Below are 26,101 nucleotides of genomic sequence, written 5' to 3'. Positions count from 1 at the left end.
TATACTTTCTTGCTCCTGCTTCGTTATATTATATATCTAATACGAGGATATAAAACAACCATGTCCTTTTCTTTTGCAAGGAAAGGATATAAAATATTTTCTATTTTTAGCTTTGTTTATTCAAAATAAATTGCATCAAAATATACTTCATAATATATAATCTATGTTTTATTTTAAACTATCGACAACTGAATCCCCTTCCTTTTTGTGAGTCAGCAAGTATTGTTTCAAAGTTATTTACAGAGACCGTGAAACTACAAATGCATGCTTTCTCTTATCTGGATAGAAACTATAAATAGAACTTGTCATATGAAAATCTTTTCAGTTAATTGAACTACTTTGATGTGAAGCAATGTCTGCTCTAATTCTGTTAGTAACTGTCATGACGGTGTCAGGTAAATACTCATATTCTCTTTAATTATTTCTTGTAGCAACATTTGGTATCATCCAGTGTAAAGTTATCACTCCCCATTTCAAGGTATTTCCTGGTAATCTGAAATTAATTTCAACTTATCACCAGGATAAACTGAACCTGATTTCAAATTACTTCTGCATTGTTCACATTAACCCCGCCCTGATTTCACTAAAAGGATAAATTCTAATGCTTACAACTCATGATACATTTATAACATTTAAACATGTGCAGCATCAAGAAATTGTAAGCTTATCTCAAAATGTGGGAAAACAGGATGACATTTCAAACACTTTTTAACAACTTTATGATGCTTTTTAAACAAACTTTAACTGTCAGAGATTCAGAGTCTGTTATTTTGTAAAATAGTATTGGTATTTACATTGATTTTTTTAAAAACAGAAACTGATTTCAATCAGTGGATTCACAACAGTGGTACTTTTTTCCGTAAATATGTTTTGTTTGTATTTGAAGTGTGTAAATATATATATGCGTTTTGCATTTGGAGGCATTGGTTTGCTTTATTTCCTTATAATTTAAAACTATTATTTCACTTTGAATTAAATAAAATAAACATAAAATGTAATTATAAATATATTTGTGTATTTCAATGCACTTTAATGCAAAGAAATATTCTTATTGTAGAAAATATACATTAATACACGTGAAAGAACTATATTTATATATAAAACGAAATATATTTATACATTTTAAATGCAATGTGCATTTGTATATGAAAAAATATTTTCTGTTTGGTTACCACTTTTCATTTTCTTCAATTTCTGTTTCAATCAATTTCATATTTAGTGTAATGGCGTAGTTTTGTATGCTAAGGAAATTTATGTAATTTATTTTTGTCATAAATCAATAAACAAATAGTTATTAGACTTCCTAGGGGGTAGGATGAGATCATTTTAAAGTTAGTGGAAGGAAAACTAAAGAGCTGGTGGTGCTGATTGAGGTGGATGGTAATCAGAAATCGCTACACGTAGTTTATAGAAAGTATAATAAATGCTACAGATATTTAAATAAATGAAATATAGGTACCTGTATATTAGTATAAATGATACAAGTTTATTAATACTGTACTGTGCTGTTTATTAATACTGTACTAACTGTACAGGTACTTGTATCAGCGAAATAGGGTTCATTAAACAAGTTTGTTGCTCAAAAATTAAATGTAAAATATATTTATTAATTACTATACTGACAAAGAATGCTGCAGCACTACTGCCCTCAAATTGGCAAATTATAGAATTCTACTGCAACAGTAAAACTAATCAGGAAGATTTGGAAGTTGAACACTGTCAGGATTATTGTTTGTTTTGTTGTTGATCATTTCATCGTGGGTTTCTGATGATGTAGGTGGGATATCCAGGATAGCTGAAGTTGAATTGGAGTACACAATATTTTTAGCTATCTTTTTAAACATTTTATCCAAGCGAAGTTGCTTTATGTGAAATTTTTCATGGAGCACATGCAAATTCTTTAGTTCTTATTCCAAAGAAACTAGAGAATTAGAAAAGTGGATATGTTGCACTATCCCTTTTGATTACTTCATTCAATAACTCAACATCTGTTTCATATTCATCACTTCTTATAGTTTTATCAACCTTCAGAACATTATTTTCAAATATTTTCTATTATTTCCAAATTTGTAAGTTAATATACAAAATGTATTTTTCCACTAATATTCAGGCTGTCTTGGCAACGGATCTTGTAACAATTTTTGCATGACCCATTGTCAACATTTTGTCCAAATGTGTTAGCAAACATGAGATCAGGTCACAACAGGTCTTTAGTAGAAATACTGTCCCTTTTTCCATCCTCCAGTAATGAACCAAAGAACCTCTTTCGCATTATATTATTCAATAAGTGTTGGTACAGACTTTCTAGTACTCGACACATTGATGAAAGTGTATGCACACACACACACACACACACACACACACACACACACACACACACACACACACACACACACACACACACACACACACACACACACACACACACACACACACACACACACACACACAAATCACATGTAAAGCTTAGCAAGGTGTACCAACAAGTTTATGACATGCCATTTTGAAGGTTATCTCCATATAACTCAAGAGCAAGAGAAAACAACATAATTAGGATAGCTAACGAACTGGGGGAGAGGCATGAAATAAGCTTATGTGATCACTCCTGGGGGAGCATTGGTAAATTCTTTTATAACAACAATAACAACAGAAAATGGACCAGTTCACTGAAAATGTAGTGCATAGGTACTTGGCTCGAAGGACGCAACCAATAATGGGAATAATGTAAAGAAGCTTAGCATGGAGCACCAACAAGTTTGTGACATCCCACTTTGAAGGGTCCCATCATGCAATTCAAGAGCAAAAGATCCCTACTAAGTACCTACAGAATAAATAGCAGAAAATATTGACGGACAATAAATATTGTGCAAAACTAAACTGAAAAATTTAATCACATTATGACCAACTGCAAGACAAAGTCTTTTGTATGCAATCTTCCCATGAGGTAAGATGAAGTGGCCAGAACAATCTGGAACAGAATAAGAAAAAAACAAAATACCAGCAAGTTGATTATATTGAGAACAATAGGTCAAAAGAATATTGGTGGGACTTAGAAATTAAAACAGCCACCAAGTTAAAACATAACCAACCAGATATTGTGTGGGATCACAAGAAAAAATATGCCCTGTTGTGAAAATCAACTGCCCTCTGGACACAAGTTTGGTAAGAAAAATACAAGAGATAGAAAATATGTGTACCATTGATAAGGGTTTTGCAAACCTAGTTGCTGAAATACACTCTCAGTTTCATTCCTATTAAAATTAGAGCAACAGGATACATATCAGCTCACTTGGAGCAAAGTATTGCTGGACTTGGGTTCTTGGAGAAAGAATCTAGCTCTTTAATTTATACACTACAATATCACAATATCTGGGACAATCAAAATTTGCAAAACCTTAATATTTGTGGGATGAGGACTAAAACACACACACATCATTTATGTCACAATAATTGAGAAACTTCGAGAGATATGAAATAAATCGTTTTTAACAGTAGAACTCAAAGTAGATAAAGCTATAAATAATAGCATGGGCTAAAAAAACTCCTTGGATGAAAAAGTCAAAACACATCGTCTGTAAACATGACAGATGTTCAACCATTATACCAAACCAACCCTTTGAATGTTCTCCATCCATTTTTAGAGGCTTTGAATTGTATGTTGTTTACATGGGAATTTAGAAAGTTTGAGAGATATGAAATAAATCATGTTCAACGGTAGAACTTCAAGTAGAGAAAGCTACAAATTATAGGGTGCTGTATGTTATGTTGAAATATGCTTTGATGGAAAAAGTCAAGTCTCATAGATAGCCCACTACTTCTGCTTACAATATTCTACACACTTTATAAATACCGTTCTTGTGGAGTATACTCAAAAAGGTGTCTCTGTGCTCCGACATATGATGCAGTGGTAAATAATTCACTATGGGACAAACAGAGATCTTCCAGTTGTAGTCCAAACACTTTTAATATTGGAATTTTTTCATGAACATGCTTAAAGAAATACTGCCTGGAAACTGCAGTATTTTTATTTTAAACGGGATGTAAGTGGAAGCGATTGGAAATATTGGGATAAACACATTCTCACTAGCTGTAAAGCTTACTGGAATTGTCGCTTCAAAGAGGTGTAACATTAATTTTTTTGACTACCAGTTTTGTTCCATTACATAAATGTGGAGCATCCAAATTCCAAAGAATAATAATTGGGGAGCCTTTTTTGAATATGAGTTTGTGATGAAGTTGCTCAAAACAGTTAAGAAACTTGAAGAAATTCACAATTTTCCTCTTTTGGATTCAAGACTGACTACACAAATTAATTTCCATGCAACTATTAATTTACTCATCACCCAATTCAATAGCCTTATTGTTTGGCATAAAATTGTAATGCATGGTTTGGTGGTAGCAATGAAGCTAATGTAGGGGTTGATGAAGAAAGGAGAAAATAGAAACTGGTTGACAACGGTTTCCCAGCCAAGAGAGCAAAGTGATGATGATAGGGATGATGATGGTAATGATGATGATGATGATGAAGATGATGATGGTAGAGCTGATGTGATTGTTGGTAGTGGTGATGGTGACACTCGCAATGGTGAAGATGGTGGGTAAATTGGGTTAATGCTGATAAATGCACATTGGGGATATATATATATATATATATATATATATATATATATATATATATATATATATATATATATATATATATATATATATATATATATATATATATATATATATATGCATATAGACGTATATGCATATGTATACACACACAAGGCGGCGAGCTGGCAGAAACGTTAGCACGCCGGGCGAAATGCTTAGCGGTATTTCGTCTGTCGCTACGTTCTGAGTTCAAGTCCTGCCGAGGTCGACTTTGCCTTTCATCCTTTCGGGGTCGATTAAATAAGTACCAGTTACGCACTGGGGTCGATATAATCGACTTAATCCGTTTGTCTGTCCTTGTTTGTCCCCTCTGTGTGTAGCCCCTTGTGGGTAGTAAAGAAATAATACACACACACACGCGCGCGCGCACACACACACACACACACATACACACACTCACATATACACTGAACCGTAAAAGTAATGCGATTTTTCAAATGTCATTTTTAGATGGGAAACTCTGAAAATTTATTTCGAGAATGTAAGTGCAAATATTCCAAGACATGTTGGTTTATGACTGAGACCCAAATTGCAGGTAACCTTTCAACTTTCCCTGAAACGAGACACAAAAACGCAGCTGCGTTGAATGCCGTGGGTGGCAGTCGCAATCAATTGTCATGAAAACCGAAATGCACGTGCATCTCGTAGAGCCTATAAAAATCAACTTGAACCGCGTTTCTAGCATTCGTAATTTGGATGCATCAGGTATGACCCGATTGTCAGCAGCGCAGAGGGAATAAGCTATCAGCCAATTGCAAGCATGGCAGCGTACCATGGTTGTTGCGAAAGCTTACAATGTCCATATCAGCACCATTTATCGCCGTCAACAGTGATACAACAACACCAACAGCACTGCAGACCGTGCTCGTAGAGGGCACCCCCAGATGACCACACCCAGGCAGGACTGCTTCATCTTCCTGCAATACCTCCATGATTGCTTCAGACCTGCCAGCATGACAGCTCGTGAGACCATTGGCACTGGACAGCGACAACACGGTACAACTTCTATTGACTGCCAACAGCCTGTGTTGCCGTCGTCCTGCTCGAAGGCCTGTTCTCACCGCCCACCACCGACATTGGCAGTACCGACATTGGCAGCACCGACATTGGCAGCACTGACATTGGCAGCATCAACAATGGAGGTCGATAGTCTTCTCTGACGAGAGCAAGTACTGCGTTTCCACCTCGGATGGCAGAGTGAGGATGTAGCGTAGGGGGAGTAAATGCTACAAAGACGCATATGTCATGGAGAGAGATGCGTGGGGTGGCCAAAGCATCATGGCTTGGGATGCTATAAGCCAGAATCAGAGAATCGGGCCCCGTGTGTTCCAGAATGTTGGTGCAGGCAAAGGGAATGGCATCATAGCACAGCGCTACGTTAACCAGATCCTAAGTCCTCACATTGTGCCCTTCTTCACGCGTCACTATAGCCACGTGTTCCAGCAGGACAATACTCCCTCCCATACGGCCAGGGTCACCATGAACTTCCTGCATCAGCACAACATCAGAACCATGACGTGACCAGCTCTCAGCCCGGATTTGAACCCAATTGAACACATGTAGGATGAAATCCAGAAACAGCTGAACAACTCCAGTGGCCGACAACTCCAAGGCCGACAACTCGTGTGGAACTGGAGGCAGCTTTCCATAGGGTGTGGGTACAGGTGCCAATGGCTTTTGTGAATTGCCTCATGCACTCCATGTAACGACGTTGTATGGCTGGTATTGAACATGTCACGCCCTACAATATCGATGTGCTGAATCCGCCCACTACCAGAACATATGACAACTGCCCATAGATTGTGGTCAAAGTGCATCCAAGAAATTGACTTTATCAGATTTATCAAAATTTATCTCTGACATAATGAAATTAAAGTATATTTCACTGTCATACACGTCTCGCATTTCATTTGTGGTTCAGTATACATAAATGAATTTAAACACTTTATCCTTTATATTTTACAAATCATCGCTTTAAAGTTAATTCTCTATATCAAATCATCCACTTCTTATGCTTTAGCTATTCCTAAGAAAGTAGTAGCCATATTCATTCTTAAGTAACTAGATCTAACTGAAAAGGTGAACTTAAGGCTCCAGTATTTATACTATTTATTACTATTTATTATATTACTACCTAAAATGTGAAGAGAATTTGGCTTGTGGTGGTCATTGCCACATGTGATAGTGTCGTGGTTTCTTCGTCGGAAAACTTATTAAAGCCTTTTTGGAAACTGGTCATATTTTGGCATAAGCAGAGCTAGTCTTGACAGGTAAAGAACTAAAGAACTTTGAAAAACCAGGTGATGCTTTCTGGGACTTGTGACTTACAGACGTTCATCTAACTGCACCAAAAGCTGAGCACTGAAATTTGTGAAAGCAAAATCTCTGAACAAACCTTTGAGGTATTTTTGTTTGGGATAGTGTGGCTTCCTCACCTTGGCTACACCTCTGAAATTGCAATCTCTTTCTACAGTTTTCCTCTTGTTCTAACTTATGGCTTATTACTGAAGACGGCTACTATCTCTTTGGCAGAATGGTTTCTATAAATAGAAAGTTGTGTGGCACTGGAGCAATGGATGATGGAGGGTTTGGAAACATGGTAGTAAATACATTGTTGCCAGAGAGACATTTGAAAGGGTCTATCATCCAGAAATAACAATTGCTTGAGTGGTGGTAAATAGGTACCTGCAAAATTCATGTGATAGCAAGCTTGATGGCTCCCTATTTCTCTTAGTGCCATTCAGCAAAGAAGCAAAATAAATTATAACCAAAAAATCTTTTACTCATAACTAATGTGCAAGACGATTTGCAACATATTTCATATCTGATATAATTCTATAACAATGGGAATTAACGTTGAATATTAAAATTTTTTCGCCTAACATTCATGACTATAGGTGAGGATAGGCATGAAATCTGAATTGACGATAACGAGTTTGGCATTTTTTACCTCCTCTCCTTTTCAGAGGACAAATACTGAAGCTTGAGTATTACTGTGCCAGTGTCTACAGTTCTCACATCCAGTTCAGCCGTTTTCTTTCCATCACTCGTGAATACTGTCCTGATCTACTTAAACTTCAGCCCTTGTCTCAATGATGTCCCGCTAACATGCATGACTTGTGAGTACAAGTGGTCAACATAAGGTTCCTCCGAATGTTTTCTAGAGTAACATTACATGACAGGGTGCATTCTTGGTAGTTATATAATAAATAGTAATATAAATACTGGGGCCTGAAGCTCACCTTTTCAGTTAGATCTAGTTACTTAAAAATAAATAAAATGTTGGTGCAATAGTTAAAAATATACATTAGCAACTACTTTCTTAGGAACAGCTAAAAACATGTGGATGAACAGCACAAAAAGATGATATTGTATTAACTTTAAAGTTGTGATATGTAATCTAGTGTTTTTTTTTTTTGTAGTGTTCAGAGGTAAAATGTGGTTCCCATAGTTTGTCTTCATCCCCAAAAGTTTAGTGGCTGCTGCTAGAGAGTACTTTTTCACTCATATCTTGATAAATTGGTCACACGTGTCTTCTAAATGATAACCGCCTCTTGATGCCGTCTCTAATAAATACAGATAGCTTTGTTTTTAATTTACAATAGCCACCTCATACAAGACTTGAATCATGAACAAAGTTAACAGTGAAAACAGTGAAAAACAAAACATTCGCGAGCAGATTAAATATTTTAAAGCTACAAGGAAACCAACAAGAGTTGCTAGAAATGACAATCAAAACATTGCTTAAAACAGACATTTATTAGTTAAAAAATTCAAGAACGAGTTTGCAATACACTCTAGGATTTTATAAAATAAATTATCTTTCTCATATTTCCTTCTCCACATAAATTCACGAAGATAAGAGTCAACCATGGAACGGTGTATCTCACACCGGCGTTTGTTTCCACGCTTTATTGATACCCAGATACTTTCGACCCCTTCATGGAATCCTAGACACCTTGTCGATCACCAGGCATGTACAAGAAAATAAATAAATAATAATAATAATTAAGTAGATGTGCATTTATCGACCCCCTTGAATACTCCCACCGACACCCAGAGGTCGATATCGACAACTTTGGAGACTGCTTTAATATAAACACACACACGCTCCAGATTTGATTTCATTTCTGCTAGTATATATAGATATATGCTTATATATATATATATATATATATATATATATATATATATATATATATATATATATATATATATATCTTATTATTTAATTGAACGCCACGCATCCATTTCCAAGTAAGTTTATCTTAATCTTTTTGATGCGACACTGCTCTATATTGCTTTCTCCCCCATCTTTCTCTAATTCCATTTTTTCTCCTTCACCGTTTTTTTATCTTCCTCTCTCTTCCTCTTTCTCTTTTTTTATCTCTCGCTGCTCATACGTGACCATCGTCCATCTTTCTTTTTCTCATGTGACCAATCTTTCTTTTCCTGCACGACATTCTAAGGACTGGGCGTCTTCTCTTTCTCTCTTCTATCTTTTCTCTTTTCAAAGAAAATATTTCTACCAGCGTTCACTATTTTTCTTTTGTTCTGGTCTAACGACCCTCCATGTTTGTTTACGTTCAGTTTCCTTGTATGTCTCCACTGTCCTGTTTTTGTTCCTAACTTTGCCCCCCCCCCTCCCATATACCCCAAATTATATTTTGGATTTTATGGGAGCAACTGTCTTCGACGGCTGATATAGTGTTTGAATACTTGAAATGCGGAGTAGATTGACAGCTGACAAATGATGAAGGGTCGTTCTCTGTTACTTGTCCTGTTTTCCATTTGTTTCTTTCGTTGTTTGTGTATTTAACTCGTTTGTTTTCGTACTTCATGTTGTTTACACAATTGGTGACGTCCTGTTCCCATATATATATATATATATATATATATATATATATATATATATAGAGAGAGAGAGAGAGAGAGAGATGCTTATATATATATATATATATATATATATATATATATTATTTTGCTTAAAAGAGTTCCAACACTGTCTGTTTTTTATGTTTTATTTATATTCCTGCAGAACTAATGTGGGGTATAGAATATGGAATATACAATATATAATATGATATACAATATACAATATAAAATAAAATAACATAAAAATGGATGGCACCATGAAAGAAAGTATTGAATGTAGATGAAATATTGAGTGTTCAATATAAAGGATCAAATATATAAATATATAAATATAAATATATATATATAAAGGCGACTCGAGTTTCAGGGCTATTTCCCTTCGTCATGGCCGGTATGACAGACTTTAACAGACTGTAAAAAGGTGGCTGGTTTTCTGTCTTTTATACCAATTCCTTTGGACGGCAGCAGTAGGTGTTTGGCTATTTTTAGAATTGATGTTAAATCTATTTTTAGAAATGATGATATTTTAATTTCTTGTTTTGTGTGGGTTGTAGGGATAAGATTTTTAAACCCCAGTAGGTGTTTGGCTGTTCTTAGAACTGATGCCAAATCTATTTATAGAAATGATGATATCTGAGAGATTTTTTGTGTTTTGGTTACAGGGATAAGATTTTTAAACCCCAAGTAAGATGGATTTAATCATTGTTTGTTAAGAGTGGGTTTGAATTTCTTAATAAAGTCCTTTTCTTTGCATTTTCTTTCAATTTCATTCCGGTTATAAAGTTTATGGAATGGAAATATAATAAAAGTTTGATGACCACATGTTGCTAGATGGTTACTCAGTGGTATTTGGCGGACTTCTGGGTTTTTAATCTGTTGTCGATGTACCCGTGAGCGTTCCGATAGTGCATTACCTGTCTGGCCAACGTACAATTCTTCACAATTAGGGCATTTGATGCAGTAGATTAGATTTCTACTTTTGCAGTTCATGTTCGCATTGGTGAATATTTTCCCTGTTTTTGTGTTCATATATGGGCCGGTATGGATTGATCGGCATGTGCCGCATCGGCTATCATTGCATTTGGATACAGTGAATGTTTGATTTTTGTTGCTGAGGTCAAACCTTGCCTTTGTTAATAGTTTTTTTCAAGTTTTTAGGTTGTCTCTTACTGAGAGTTATATTTTGATCTGTAATGATATTTCTCAATTCTTTACTTTGTGCAAGGATCGGTAAGTTCGCTTTGGCGATATTAAAGATGTTCTGGTGGCATGGATTTTGTGTCACTATAAATGGAATGATCTTTTCCTGTTTGTCTTTTCTTTGCGGTGTCCTCAGTTGTTGTATGGGTATTTTCGAAGCCCGCTGAATACCATTTTCTATGAGTCGTGATGGGTATTTTTGCTTCACCAGAAATTCTTTCAGTTCCATCAGGCGTTGATTTCTGGTCTCTATATCCTCTACAATAGTACATATTCTCCTGGCTAGGCAGTACGGTATGTTGCGTTTTGTATGGGGTGGATGGCACGATTTAAAGTTCAAGTATTGGTGTGTGTCTGTGTGTTTGTAATATATATCTGTGGTAATGGCGGTGTTCTTTTTAATTACCATTATATCTAGAAATGGTAATTTGCTACTGTTCATCTCCTTTGTGAATTGGATGGATGTGTGTAGGTTGTTCAGGAGGGTGTTAAATTCTTCCACAATGCTTTGAGGTTTGGTCCAGATTATGAAGCAATCGTCCAGGTATCTCTTCCATGCTTTTTCTATAAGATTCCTAAATTCGGTGTTATATCTCTCCTCTATTTCCTGGTAGAGTTTTTGTTCCAAGTAACCCATCACCGAATTCGCATAAACGGGGGCAAACCTCGTCCCCATAGCCGTGCCTTTAATTTGGATATAGTTCTTACCATTGAAGAAGAACGTATTATTTTCCAGGATAAGTCTCACTGATTCTAGTATAAATGTCACCGTGTACCTGTTGGGAATTGCTTCTCTGTGTTTGTTTACCCAGTATTCAACCGCCTTTATTCCTAAATCATGTGGGATATTTGTGTATAGGCTTACTACATCGAAGCTCAGTAGGATTGAATTTGTTTCAGTGGTTTTGGGAAGATGGGATAAAAAGTCGATGTCATCCCGAATGAAACTGGGTATGTATGTACAAAGTGGCTTCAAAAGAATGTCGATGAAATTGCTTAGACGGTGAGTAGGGCATACTGGGCCAGCTATAATTGGTCTAAGTTTTAAATCTTTTGGATGTAGCACTTTTATGTATTCACTTCCTTGTTCCTTTACTCCCTGTTGAATATCTTCTGACTTATGTATTTTGGGTAAGCCGTAAAAGTTACTGGGTTTTGGTTCGAAGTTGGTGATGTAGTCTCTTTCATTGTCAGTGAGTGAGTTGTAGTGTTTAGAAACTAAGTGGTTGATCTTCTTCATGATGTGGTGGTCTATGTTCGAGGGTATTTCACAATAGAAGGTTGTGTCATTTAGTTGTTCCTCAACTAAATCCTTGTAGTATTCCACATCCATGATGACGATTGCTTGTTTAATTATTATTGTTTCATCGTTTTGTATGCGTTTAAGTGCAGATATCTCTGATTTGTTAATGTTCGGCCTAATTTTGGTATTTTGTTTTAGGGGGAAGTTTGATAGGGTGTCAATATATTGGTCCAGGTAGATATTTCTGCCTTTTGGTGGGGTGAAATTTGATTTATTCCTCACTAAAGAATCTTCGGTTTCATTATTATTTTTATTATTAATATTGGTGGTGAAGAATTCGACAAGTCGTAATTTGCGACAGAATTTCTGGATATCTTCCTTTAGTTCATGGTGGTTGACTGTTGCACGGCTATGGGGACGAGGTTTGCCCCCGTTTATGCGAATTCGGTGATGGGTTACTTGGAACAAAAACTCTACCAGGAAATAGAGGAGAGATATAACACCGAATTTAGGAATCTTATAGAAAAAGCATGGAAGAGATACCTGGACGATTGCTTCATAATCTGGACCAAACCTCAAAGCATTGTGGAAGAATTTAACACCCTCCTGAACAACCTACACACATCCATCCAATTCACAAAGGAGATGAACAGTAGCAAATTACCATTTCTAGATATAATGGTAATTAAAAAGAACACCGCCATTACCACAGATATATATTACAAACACACAGACACACACCAATACTTGAACTTTAAATCGTGCCATCCACCCCATACAAAACGCAACATACCGTACTGCCTAGCCAGGAGAATATGTACTATTGTAGAGGATATAGAGACCAGAAATCAACGCCTGATGGAACTGAAAGAATTTCTGGTGAAGCAAAAATACCCATCACGACTCATAGAAAATGGTATTCAGCGGGCTTCGAAAATACCCATACAACAACTGAGGACACCGCAAAGAAAAGACAAACAGGAAAAGATCATTCCATTTATAGTGACACAAAATCCATGCCACCAGAACATCTTTAATATCGCCAAAGCGAACTTACCGATCCTTGCACAAAGTAAGGAATTGAGAAATATCATTACAGATCAAAATATAACTCTCAGTAAGAGACAACCTAAAAACTTGAAAAAACTATTAACAAAGGCAAGGTTTGACCTCAGCAACAAAAATCAAACATTCACTGTATCCAAATGCAATGATAGCCGATGCGGCACATGCCGATCAATCCATACCGGCCCATATATGAACACAAAAACAGGGAAAATATTCACCAATGCGAACATGAACTGCAAAAGTAGAAATCTAATCTACTGCATCAAATGCCCTAATTGTGAAGAATTGTACGTTGGCCAGACAGGTAATGCACTATCGGAACGCTCACGGGTACATCGACAACAGATTAAAAACCCAGAAGTCCGCCAAATACCACTGAGTAACCATCTAGCAACATGTGGTCATCAAACTTTTATTATATTTCCATTCCATAAACTTTATAACCGGAATGAAATTGAAAGAAAATGCAAAGAAAAGGACTTTATTAAGAAATTCAAACCCACTCTTAACAAACAATGATTAAATCCATCTTACTTGGGGTTTAAAAATCTTATCCCTGTAACCAAAACACAAAAAATCTCTCAGATATCATCATTTCTATAAATAGATTTGGCATCAGTTCTAAGAACAGCCAAACACCTACTGGGGTTTAAAAATCTTATCCCTACAACCCACACAAAACAAGAAATTAAAATATCACCATTTCTAAAAATAGATTTAACATCAATTCTAAAAATAGCCAAACACCTACTGCTGCCGTCCAAAGGAATTGGTATAAAAGACAGAAAACCAGCCACCTTTTTACAGTCTGTTAAAGTCTGTCATACCGGCCATGACGAAGGGAAATAGCCCTGAAACTCGAGTCGCCTTTATATATATATATTTATATTTATATATTTATATATTTGATCCTTTATATTGAACACTCAATATTTCATCTACATTCAATACTTTCTTTCATGGTGCCATCCATTTTTATGTTATTTTATATTATATTGTATATTGTATATCATATTATATATTGTATATTCCATATTCTATACCCCACATTAGTTCTGCAGGAATATAAATAAAACATAAAAAACAGACAGTGTTGGAACTCTTTTAAGCAAAATAATATATTCCTCTATACACAATCATACAAAAAAACCCCACCTTTTTTGTATTTATTTTTACTCGCATATATATATATATATATATATATATATATATATATATATATATATATATATATATAGCAAAGTATAAATAAAAAAAAGATGCAAAGACATCACAAAACATCACAAAAACTATTACTCAGAGTTTCACGTTTCCTTCGTCTGACAGTTTTGGTAGAAAGTATAGATATGTATATATATAAAGTGTATATACATACATACATACATACATACATACATAATTACATACATACATACATACATACATACATACATACATACATATATATATGTGTATGTGACCGCGTGTGCATCGTTGGCAATTTTCTTTCTCTGTCTTCTCTTCTTTGGACTTTTCTTATATTTCCAATGAAGAGCTCCGCTCGAAGCGTGAAATCCTCTTTCTTCTCTTTCCTTTCCTGAGCGTCCAATAACACTCTACTTATTCCACGTCCTCGCATTGTGTTTTTTCCTTGTTTTTTCTTGCTTGTTCATGTTTGGATTGTGTGTATATATGTATATATATATATATATATATATATATATATATATATATATATATATATATATATATATATATATATATACGTGCATGAGTCATTTAAGAGACTCACTCGTATATCTCTCAGTAGCGTGGATATACTATCCAAATTTTATACTGTTAAATATCCATCATGCCTGATCTTACCAATCGGCTTTGTGTAAAGAATACAATGGAGTGTTAGGTAACAATCCGATTATATAATTTTACGCTTATCAGAGATAGCCAATATGGAAGGGAATCTTGCGACTACTCTCTATTGTTAGAAGTAGATTAGCACAACCGGTCAACAGCTGCTGTGAAAAAAGTAGTGAAGCGTAAAAGGGTTCAGGGGATTGGGTCAGGAGTTATATCTCTTGGTTGAGGATGCCGTGAAGCTGGCAAGGGTTATCTTGAAGTGGGGAAAGTGTGTTTAATAATACACACTGTATGGATGGGGTGTGTGATACGGAGTATGTGATATGGGGTATGTGGTATGTGTAGCGGTGTCATATGTATAATTTTTTCCAGGAGTGTAAGTATATATAGTTATGTTCGTTGGTCTGTTTTTTTTCTGTAAATGATTAAAGTCGTGGGTGGGGGTTTATATTAGCGTGCGGTGTGTAATGTGTGTGTGGGGTCGGTGTATATGTGGGGCACAATTTGTGTGAGGGGGTATGTGTTGAGGGCATAGTTATTTGCGGAGTATCTGCCTTATAGGGGTGTGCTTGTGTGTATATGGGTACATTGGTGTGTACTTTGGTCAAACTTCTTTTGCTGAGCTCAAGGGCATTGGTGGAAGGTCGTTTACGGAAGGTCGAGGCAGGGGACCTGAGGTTGCAGTCATGGTGGGGCGCGCAGATACGATAGAATGTACTTCTTTTCAAGTGGGCAAGGATTAAACACCTCACTCCTGCTATTCAGGTAAACACCTTATCATTGGGTACCACATCAGTGCGCATGTACGACAAGTGCAAACGTATTGAGAGAAAAGCTGGGCATAAGAGGAATCAAATGCAGCATGCAAGAGACAAGACTATTTTAGTTTGGACATGTGATGCCTATGAATGAGGACAGCTGCATAAAGAAGTGCCGATCACTGAAAATGGATGGTACCCACAGAAAAGGAAACCCAAGGAGACGTGGGATGAAATGCTAAGGACCGATCTAAGGATGTTGGGCCTCACAGAGGAAATGACAATAGACCGAGATGTCTGGCGATATGAGGTCCTTGAGAAGACCCGCCCAAGTCATCGAAACTGAGATCTAGATGTGCTGGGTGTCCCACCCACACTTAACAAGAAAACTTCTTACACACTCTATCACAACAAGCCAAACTACATCTCTGCATCTCTTCTCTTCCTCGCATTCCCACTTCATGCACTATGCTTACCTTCTACTCCCCAATCCTGTCTTCTTGTCCCTGCCCCACTATATCATTGCTCTCTGCTAGCCCCTGACCTGTGTGTTCCACCCATAAGTAACAAGAAAACTTTTCACACACCCTACTCCAACAAACCAATCTACATCTCTACATCTCTTCTCTTCATCACATTTCCTCTTTCATTCACTATGCCTACCTCTCACTCCCCAATTCTGTCCTTACGGCCCTGTTCCTCTGTATCATTGCTATGGGTAACCATGTATTTCCTTTGCAGCAGTATACCTGTTTCTGTCCTCGTTCCTGAGCTCTCTCTCTCTCTCTCTCTCTCTCTCTCTCTCTCTCTCTCTCTCTCTCTCTCTCCCTCTCTCTCTCTCTCTCTCTCTCTGGCTGGGTAACCTTGTACTTCCTCAACAGCAAGACTCCTGTTTCTACCTCTCTGTCTCACTATAACCTTTCATCATCTGACACAAGATCACCTCCTCCAATGTCCCCTCCTCTCTTAAAAGACCTTTGTCTTGCCAGTTACTTGGTGATCCTGTCAGTGCAGGTGCCACTTAAAAAGCATCCAGTCCACACTTTAAAGTGGTTGACGTTTGGAAGGGCATCCATCTGCAAAAAGATTTTGCCAACACTGACCTTACCTGTGCTTGTGCCACATAAAAAGCACTAAGTCCACTCTGGTAAGTGGATGGTGTTAGGAAGGACATCCAGCTGTAAAAAGCCTGCCAAAACAGTTGCAGAAGTCTGGTGCAAGCTTCTGATTGTTCGGCTTCTATCAAACCATCCCATCCATGCCAGCATGGGCAAACAATGATGATGATTATTAAATAAGGCCCTAATTTTTGCTATAAAAAAGGTAGGTATGACTTATGATGAAGTAAATGTAGTTAAAACGGCTAGGAAATCATTGATTAAATATGATAATAAATTGTGGGCTAGGAAAGATACTAGAGATTATTTCGATATACCAATAGGGGCGCTTGATTCAGCACAGGTAACTGATTTAGTAGGTATATATTTATTGAAAACTTAAAATTGGAGGGTGGTTTATATAGGGATGACCTTTTATTACTTACTAAAAATTGCACTAATAGAAAACTAGAATTATATAAGAAGAGAATATATAGTTTTTTAAAAAGAAATGGTTTAAAGATTACTATTTATAATGAGTACTATAACGTTAATTATTTTTTTAACTTATCTACTGGTAATACCCAACCTTACCATAAGATTAATGAAAATATTAAATACATTCATGCTAAAAGTAATCACCCACCCTCAATTAAAAAATCATTAACATTTACTATAGGTAAGAGAATATCTTTACTATCTTCGAATATAGGGATCTTTGAAAAACATGCACCTTATTACAATAAAGCCCTTCAAGAGGCGAGATATACAAATGATATAAATTTTTTTAATAATCCGAAATATTTTTATAATTTTAGTACTAATAATTATAATAGTAATGACCTTTTTAATAAACATAACTTTTATACTCATGATAATGCCTTCTTAGGTAATAATAAGAATAATAAGAATAATAGGTATTATGATAATAAATTACCTAAACATAAACTTAATTTTAATGGAAACAATTTTAAATATAATTTTAATTTTTTTAATGATAATAAATTTAATAATATCAATAATAAATTCAATAATATCTATAATAAGAACAAACTCTGGCTAATTATTCCATACGGCGATCAAGTTAAAACTAACATTATTAATGAAATTTTAAAAGTTATTGATTTATTCCTTAGAGATAATAAAAAATATCATTATATATTTTCTACAAATAATTTTGGTGTAGGTTATTCTACTACTAATAATGTTGCTAATATTATCTCTTCTTTTAATAGATTTAAGTTAAATAAGTATTATAAATTTAAATTTAATAATTATTCTAATAATAATATTAATAATAATAATGTTGACCAGGATATAATTAATTGTACATGTTTGGATAAAACTAAATGTACTTTTAATAATAAATGTAATTTGAAAGATGTAGTGTATGTATAAATGTATAGTGAAGTTATTGAATGCGAATAAACATAATGGTTATAATTTAAATAAGATTTATAAAGGATCGACTTCTAATAAAATTAAATTAAGAGTGGCTCAACATATGCACTCATTTAAGAATAGAAATTTGATTAATTCTACTGGCTTGAGTAAATATATTTGGGAACTTAAATCTAAAAATATTAACTATATTTTAAAATGGGAGATAGTTTGTAAAGCAAAATCCTATCATATAGGTAATAACTTTTGTAATTTATGTAATAATGAATTTAAAGAGATATTATTTCATAAGGATAATAATTTACTTAATTCTTTTGATGAATGAAAAATAAAATGTAGACATAAACTACTTTATTTATATAAATACTTTAGCTAATAATTTTTTGTTATTATGTGAGAGTATTTAAGTCCGTCTGTGTGTGTGTATATATATATATATATATATATATATATATATATATATATATATATATGATTGGTTGTGTATATGTGTTTTTTTTTATACATATGGGTATGTGTATATGCATGAGTATATGTATATATATGAGTGTGCGTGTTTTAGTCTATATGCGTTAGTATGTATGTATATTTTTAGGTGTATGTATATATGTTTACATATGCATTTATATAGGTTTAAGTATATATATGTGTTTGTGCTTATATATGTTTGTGTATGTTGAGTGTATATTTGTATTTACATGTATTTATAAATATATGTATTTGTGTGTATAGATGTATATTTATATATATTGTGTGTGTGAGTGAGTGTGTGAGTGTGGTTTTGTTTTATAATATTCCTTCTTTATATATTTATTTGTGTGAATTTTTATTTGTGTGTATATATATATATGTATGTATATATATTTATGTATATATATATATATATATAGATATATATATGTATATGTATATATGTGTTTTTCTGTGTATATATGTGTGTATATTTTGTGTGTTGATATGTTTTTCTAAGTGAGTATTAGTGTATATTTATTTATTCTTATATATATATATATATATATATATATATGTATATATATATATATATATATATATATATATATATATATATATATATATATATATATATATATATATATATATATATATATATATATGTATGTATATGAGTTTGTATGTGTGTGTGTATATATATGTATGTATGTGTATATGTATGTGTGTATGTATGTGTATATATATATATGTATATGTGTATATATATATATATATATATATATATATATATATATATATATATATATATATATATATATTTCATTTTCATTTTCATTTTATCTAGTTTCAGCTCATGAGCTGTGGCCATGCTGGGGCACCGCCATTTATATATACATATTTTTTAAATTTTTATTTTATATATATATATATATATATATATATATATATATATATATATATATATATATATATATATATATATTAGTGTATGTGTGTATATGTATGTATATTTATGTTTATGTATGCACTTATGTGTATATATATGTATGTGTATGAGTATATGTATTTATATGTGTTTCTGTATATATTTGTGTGTGTATATTGTGTATATATATGTATATACATTTGAGTATATATATGTATATTTTTTGTGTGTATAAACTAGAGTATACATATGTGTGTATATATTTTTATATTTTTATATATATTGATACGGACGCCGATAAACAAACAAAAATAATGTTATGTCCCTATTCCCCGAGCTGGGTTTGAAACCGTATTCTGGTTGTTGAGGACAATGGTATTTCTTTTGTCTTGTCAACAAGCACAGTTATTTTTAGCGTAGGAATGATCGCTGACCCTTTCCGGTCACCGAAAGTTTAGAAAAACAAGTTAGGAACTGTACTAAACTGACCCAGCTGTGGAGGGGGTAAAGTAGCACTGTTGAGCTACGGTATTTGTCATAAATACGGTAGGATAGTTGGTATCAGGCAGTTGACGTACAGCAGTTGGTAAGCGGTCAGCCAGAGCAGTTGGCGTCAGCAGTTGGCGTCAGCAGTTGGCGTCAGCAGTTGGTGAAAGCAGTCAGCGAGTGAAGATGGATCGCAGTTGATGTAAAGGCCAGCAGCCACTGAAGAGAACCAAGATGAACAGAGAGACTGACAGACAGAGGCTGAAAGAGAGAGGTACCAGTCAGCAGAAATGGATAGAGTCTGAGAGAGAGAGGGACAGAGAGATGGAACGGTTGTGGCAGGCAAAATATTGTAGTAGACTACGTTTGGTCAGTTCTTGTGATTGTAGTGGGATATTTGAAGGAAAGGAAATTCTTGCGGTGAAGGTTTGTGTATATCTTTTTAAAGAAAAATGTACTTTGTTGTTACATGATGTTAAAAGAACTTTGTTAACTTTTGTGTGATATTAACTGGTTGAAAAGAAAGAAAAGAAAGAACTTTCGTTAACTGTGATGTTAACTGGCAGAAAAGAAAAGAGAGAACTTTGTTGTTACATGTTGTTCAAAGAAAAGAAAAACAACGAAGTAAAAGAACTTTTTGATTCACTCTCGATGCACGAACTTTGATTGTAAACTTTTGATTATGTGATGATTGAAAACCTTTGTTAAATGTTATTTCAGAATTATTGTTATGCAATGTTTTGTATTGTGATTTAAAGAAAAAAAAGTTAGTTTCACTACGCAACGTATGGTCTCCGTGTTATTTCTTCTTCCTTGCCTGTTGTCGTCGTTACGTGCTCCGGCTGGGCTTAGTCGTGGCGAACATCCCGACTCACTGAGCGTCGACGTTCGCGCGCGCGCGAGTTTTCTCTTCGTCGAGGTGCTTCGCGTGCGGGCGTTCGTAACAAACTGGTGTCAGAAGTGGGATTAATTGCTGCAGTGAGTTAGTTGTTCGTTATGGCTTCAGAAGGTGCACGAGTGAAGGGCCGGGCAGGGAAGGAAGAGATATCCCTGGCCACAATTGTGAGAATGCTGGATGAACAGAAGGAGAGCTTCACCGAACTCATAAAAGAGCAACAGCGGATGCGGGAGGATCACCGACAGTTTAGGGAGGACTTCCGCGGACTGAGTAGTGATGTCGCATGGTGTAAACAGCAGGTGGAAAGGCTCAACGAGAGGATGGAGCGCGTTGAGAAATTTTGTGCTGCCGAGCCTGAGGTTGCTAAACCTGAAGAAGTTACTGTTGCTGCGTCATCTGGTAATGCTCCGACGTCTGGATGCGGATCTCCTGGAGTTCGAAGTAGCGGTGTGGTCCCGATTAGGAAGAAGCCACAGGAGTTCGATGGCAAGGTGTCATGGGAGGCCTACCGGATCCAGTTCGAAATGTTAGCTGACCAAAACGATTGGGACGAGGGGCAAAGAGCCGTTCAGCTTGCCACTAGTCTGAAGGGTCCCGCACTGGATGTGCTGGGCGAGCTGTCGAAAGCAGACAGGAATCAACACTCGGCGCTAGTGGAAGTTCTCGAGAGGAAATATGGCACTATGTGCCAGAGTGAAATGTACAGGGAACGTTTCCGCACCCGTGTTAGAGCTCGAGGGGAGCCTCTACAGCAGCTTGCCCAGGATTTGGAAAGTACGGTACACAAGGCATACCCGACAGCGACCCCGACCTATTGTCTCTTCTTATAAAGGAACAGTTCATCGATGCGCTGGACAATGTAGATCTGAAGGTTCAGGTATATATGTTTTAGATATAAGTAACACACGCCCTCATACATACATATATATATATATGTATGTATGAGGGCGTGTGTTGGGGTATTTATTTATAATATTTCCTCTTTAATTATTCTAGTAGTTATATTTTATTTTTATTGGTAGGTTAATATTTTAGGGGGTTTAAGGATTTATATTATAATGACACTACGATTTTTATAAGACTAAATCAATAGTAGTATTTTAGCTTATTTTATAATATTATTTAATTTACGACTCTTAGTCTTATTATTAATTTATTATATATTAGAATTTAAAATTCATTAATATGTTTTATAAGATAGCTGTGATTTTTGTTGTTGTTAGTTATATAAACTTTAAATTTTTCATTCATTTTTTTAAGTATTATTCTTTCATTCATGTTTTCGTATTCTATTCTCTATTTTAGCGTAGTATTTTCGCGCGACCTCTTGCTTAAAACGCTATAGCTATTAGTTAACTTCTAAGTTTCAGTTTGAATTACGGAAAAATATGGATAAGTACTGTTTTTACTTTGCTAAAGATTTTCTACTATTTGAAAATAATATGTATTCTTGTTTTTTATATTATTCATTTGTTTTTTTTAAAGATTATTTTTAATAGATAACTTATTTAACACTAAATTATTTAGAAGTTAGAGTATCATTTCAACATAATATAAGAACTTCGATTTGAATAGTGTTGATATATTTTCGATTATTTTTGATTAATAATATTTGATTAATAATTGGTCTTTATTGTTTATAATATCGTTAAAGGTTTTTTTTTATTAAAACTTAGTATATATAAAGTTTAATCTTTTATTCTTAATAATTTTTTTTCATTCTTAATTTTTTCATTCATAATTTTTTCATTCATATTTTTATTTTTATTTTTACTTCTACGTTTGTAGAAATAAGTATTCTTGTATTTTTCTATTATTCAATTGATATTTAATGATAATTAAATAAACGTTTTTAGTTTAGCTTTAACTATTACACCGGTTAAATATGTACTAAATTATCTTTATTATTATTTTAACCTTAAACTTCGTTCAAATTGTAGTTAAAACGATAATAATTTATGTAAGCTGGTTTTTGTATATAATATACATGTTAGCATATATTATAATGGATGAAGGGATGATTATGGAATGTTTATTATTTTGATATTTTGATATTTTTAATAATTTTTCTATCTTTATAAAATAAGTATTTTATATAAATTCATTTGGTACTTATTGTTGGTTGATATATATATTTATTTATTATAATTATTGTTCTATTTACTACCTGACGATTAGCTGTATTTTTGAATAGAATTAATTTTCGATAATTTTAATTGATTTTAATCGATTTAAATTTCCTTTCTATTTGAAAATTAGTTACGAAACACGTGTAGTCATTTTATTATCTTTATCTTATGATATTTACTTTGTTTTATTGTGCTTTTAATTATTAATTTTTCTATATGTGATAGTGGATTTTCATCGATGAGTTCTTGAAACTTGGTTATTTTCCTTAAAACTATATATTTTATATATATATATATATATATATATATATATATATATGTGTGTGTGTGTGTGTGTGTGTGTGTGTGTACATATATATATATATATATATATATATATATATATATATATATATATATACACTCACACATACATGTGTGTATGTATGTTTGTATATATATTTATATGTATATATGTATGTATGTATGGGCATGGTGAAATATTACTTGATAACGTACATTATGTGGACGATACTTTCAACAGAGTCGTTACAACTGTATCTGATTTTTCAAGTGATTCAATTCTGTGTATATACATATTTACTCGATTGCTGACATTTAGCAATGATTTTTATCATTGTTTTGACATGCTATTTTCTATCATTAATAAACTGTTGGCATTTTTGTCAACACGGGTATGCTAGTATGTATATAACTTGACAACAGAGATAGATCTTGACCATTATTGCTCTGGGCCATAGCTAACATAATAACACGACCTAGTGTAGTCTTTTAAGTCATGTTTTGGGATACCAAAATCGACTTGATTAAGGAATTGTCTTTTACCAAAATGTACCCGAGTCTTGGAGGAATTTGTTTAGGTGCCTCTTGAATGTTATGGGATTTTGGAGGTGGGCAGTAATATTGAATAAAGCAGTACCAGTTGAAGTTGCAAATGTGAGATCTACTTTTTGTAGAAGGTGTATGACCCATGCTTCGGGAGACTTTACAACCTGATATTGGCATTAATGTGAACAATTGCATAACTGATGTGGCTCGCAGTGAACTACTACCAACACGCACTGCCAATCGCTCACAGTTCTTTGTTTTATAACAATGAGGCAGTTCACCTTTAGTCACCTGAGGGGTGGTCGGAATCCTTCCACAACATCTCCCCTTTGTAGAATCAGTCTCATCTATCTTTTCCCCTTTTGAGAATTGAACTCCGTTCCGAGTTTTCATATCTCTTACGTTTAGGGTTCAATTCCAGTGTTTCCGTTCTTTTCCGTTTTCTGGTGCTAGAACGTGTAGTTTCGTATTCGACATTTTTTCCTTTTACCAGGAATATCATTCTTCCAATTTGTTTAATTATTACACCGTCCTTCCAGCTTTCTTTACCATATCTATAGGTTTAAAAAAAAACTTTGTTCCTTAACTTGAATTTAGAAGTATTTTTGTTGTTCGCCGTTTTTGTCACTGATAATCTGCTTATGCGATTTTTTTCTGTCGAACCATATTTTAGTTTGTCCTACAGTGCGACTTTTTATGGCCTATTTTTACTACACTTTTTAAACGGACATTTTTTTTTAATGTAGACTATCGCATCCATAACATGAATTCGATTTTGATATTTTTTTCTGTTTTCTTATTAGTTACTGCTCGACACGCTTGAAGCTGAAAACAATGTCATAGATTAATAATCCTCTGACATTCTTCTGCTACTGCTTGCAGAGTTAAAGTTTGGTCCTGTTCTATTTTTGTTAATATCGGGGAACGTATATCTGCATATTCGTTTGAGTAAGCTCTTGTACAAAAATTAAAGACTTGAACACATCCGGGGTTAACTCATTCAATTTGAATTTCTTACTTGTTAATCACTTCGGCATAGTTGACGAAATCTTCATCATCTTTTTTGACCAAATCGAACAGGGAACTTATTTCACTGAAAATTTCCGATAAAATATTGTTTCATCGAAACAAACCTCACCTAGCTTCTTCGGCAGAATATAATTACTGTATTTTTCGTGTTTGGCAGGGGATAACTTTCTTAAAAGTAGTCGTACTTTTTTCTCATCGGACTCTTCTTTGAAGATTTCATCGTATCAACGAAAATATGCAGAGAAGGTGATACCTTCTTCTGGGTTGTATTTGAATTCTCCAAGTACGAACCCGAAATATTTTCTTCAACATTAATTCCAGCAATTTGTTGTAGTTGCTGCTGTAACTGCTGTTGTTGCTATTGCAACCGCACCGCGGAGGCCAATAAATCTTCCATGTTAAAATGACTTTTTCTTTGGTTTCGTACCAAAACAAAATTTCTAAACGTCCAACGCAAGCTTTGAACCATTCCTCACCACTTTTATATCCTTGTATTGGATATATAATATAACGAAACAGGGAGAAAAGAAAGTATAGCACTACTATCACTATTTTGCGAGTCTCAACGCTCTATATCAAAGGTTCACAGCGTACTGCTAGGAACACGAACTGCCAATCGCTCACAGTTTTGTGTTTTATAACAATGAGACAGTCCACCTTTAGTCACTTGGTGGGTGGTCGGAATCCTTCCACAACACATTCTGTGTCTGTTTGTGCATTTAATATTTGTTTTTTTAAAATTTTTTTTTATTAATTAAAGGAATACAAAGTACCCTTGGTTTTATTTAATTGTTAAGGGCACGAAATTGCGTTGGATTCACTGGCCGATAGCTGATGAGGAGTTGGGGACCATCTGTGTCTGTTTTCCATTTGTCTGTGCATTTACTATTTGTTTTTTAACTTGCCATTCTGTGTCTGTTTTTTGTTTGTGCATTTACTATACGGTTTTTAACTTATTGATTAACAGAACGCAACGTACCATTGGTTTTATTTACAGTAAGTTGTTTATATATTCGTGTGACTTCTATTTCTAGCCTTTATTCTGTCTCCTTTTTTCTTTCTCTCTCTCTTCCTTCCTCTCTCTCTCTCCCTCTCCCTTTCTCTCTCTTTCTTCTCTTCTCACTACCATGGTCAGACTTTTTTCCTTTCTCTCATTTTTACATCGGTCTTAATTTCCCTAGTTTCGCTGTCTGTTGCCCTTCCATTTCCAATCCTT

The 26,101-nt window shown here is 34.3% G+C and overlaps 1 protein-coding gene and 1 pseudogene across 1 annotated transcript in view; both read left to right on the top strand.

The window, feature by feature from the left end:
• The first annotated feature begins 255 nt into the window (after positions 1-255).
• The window catches only part of LOC106875136 (peptidoglycan recognition protein 1), a 72,811-nt gene continuing 46,965 nt past the window's right edge, over positions 256-26,101 (top strand). The window contains exon 1 of the mRNA XM_014923127.3: positions 256-395. Within this exon, the coding sequence (XP_014778613.1) occupies positions 353-395 (43 nt within the window). The 5' untranslated portion in view covers positions 256-352. The remainder of the gene's footprint in view (positions 396-26,101) is intronic.
• Positions 20,998-24,704, top strand: LOC149132036 (uncharacterized; annotated as a pseudogene).

This window comes from Octopus bimaculoides, chromosome 18, assembly GCF_046866305.1.
Source record: "Octopus bimaculoides isolate indiv1 chromosome 18, ASM4686630v1, whole genome shotgun sequence".
NCBI classification, from domain to species: domain Eukaryota; kingdom Metazoa; phylum Mollusca; class Cephalopoda; order Octopoda; family Octopodidae; genus Octopus; species Octopus bimaculoides.
This window is presented reverse-complemented; position numbering and strand designations above follow the sequence as displayed.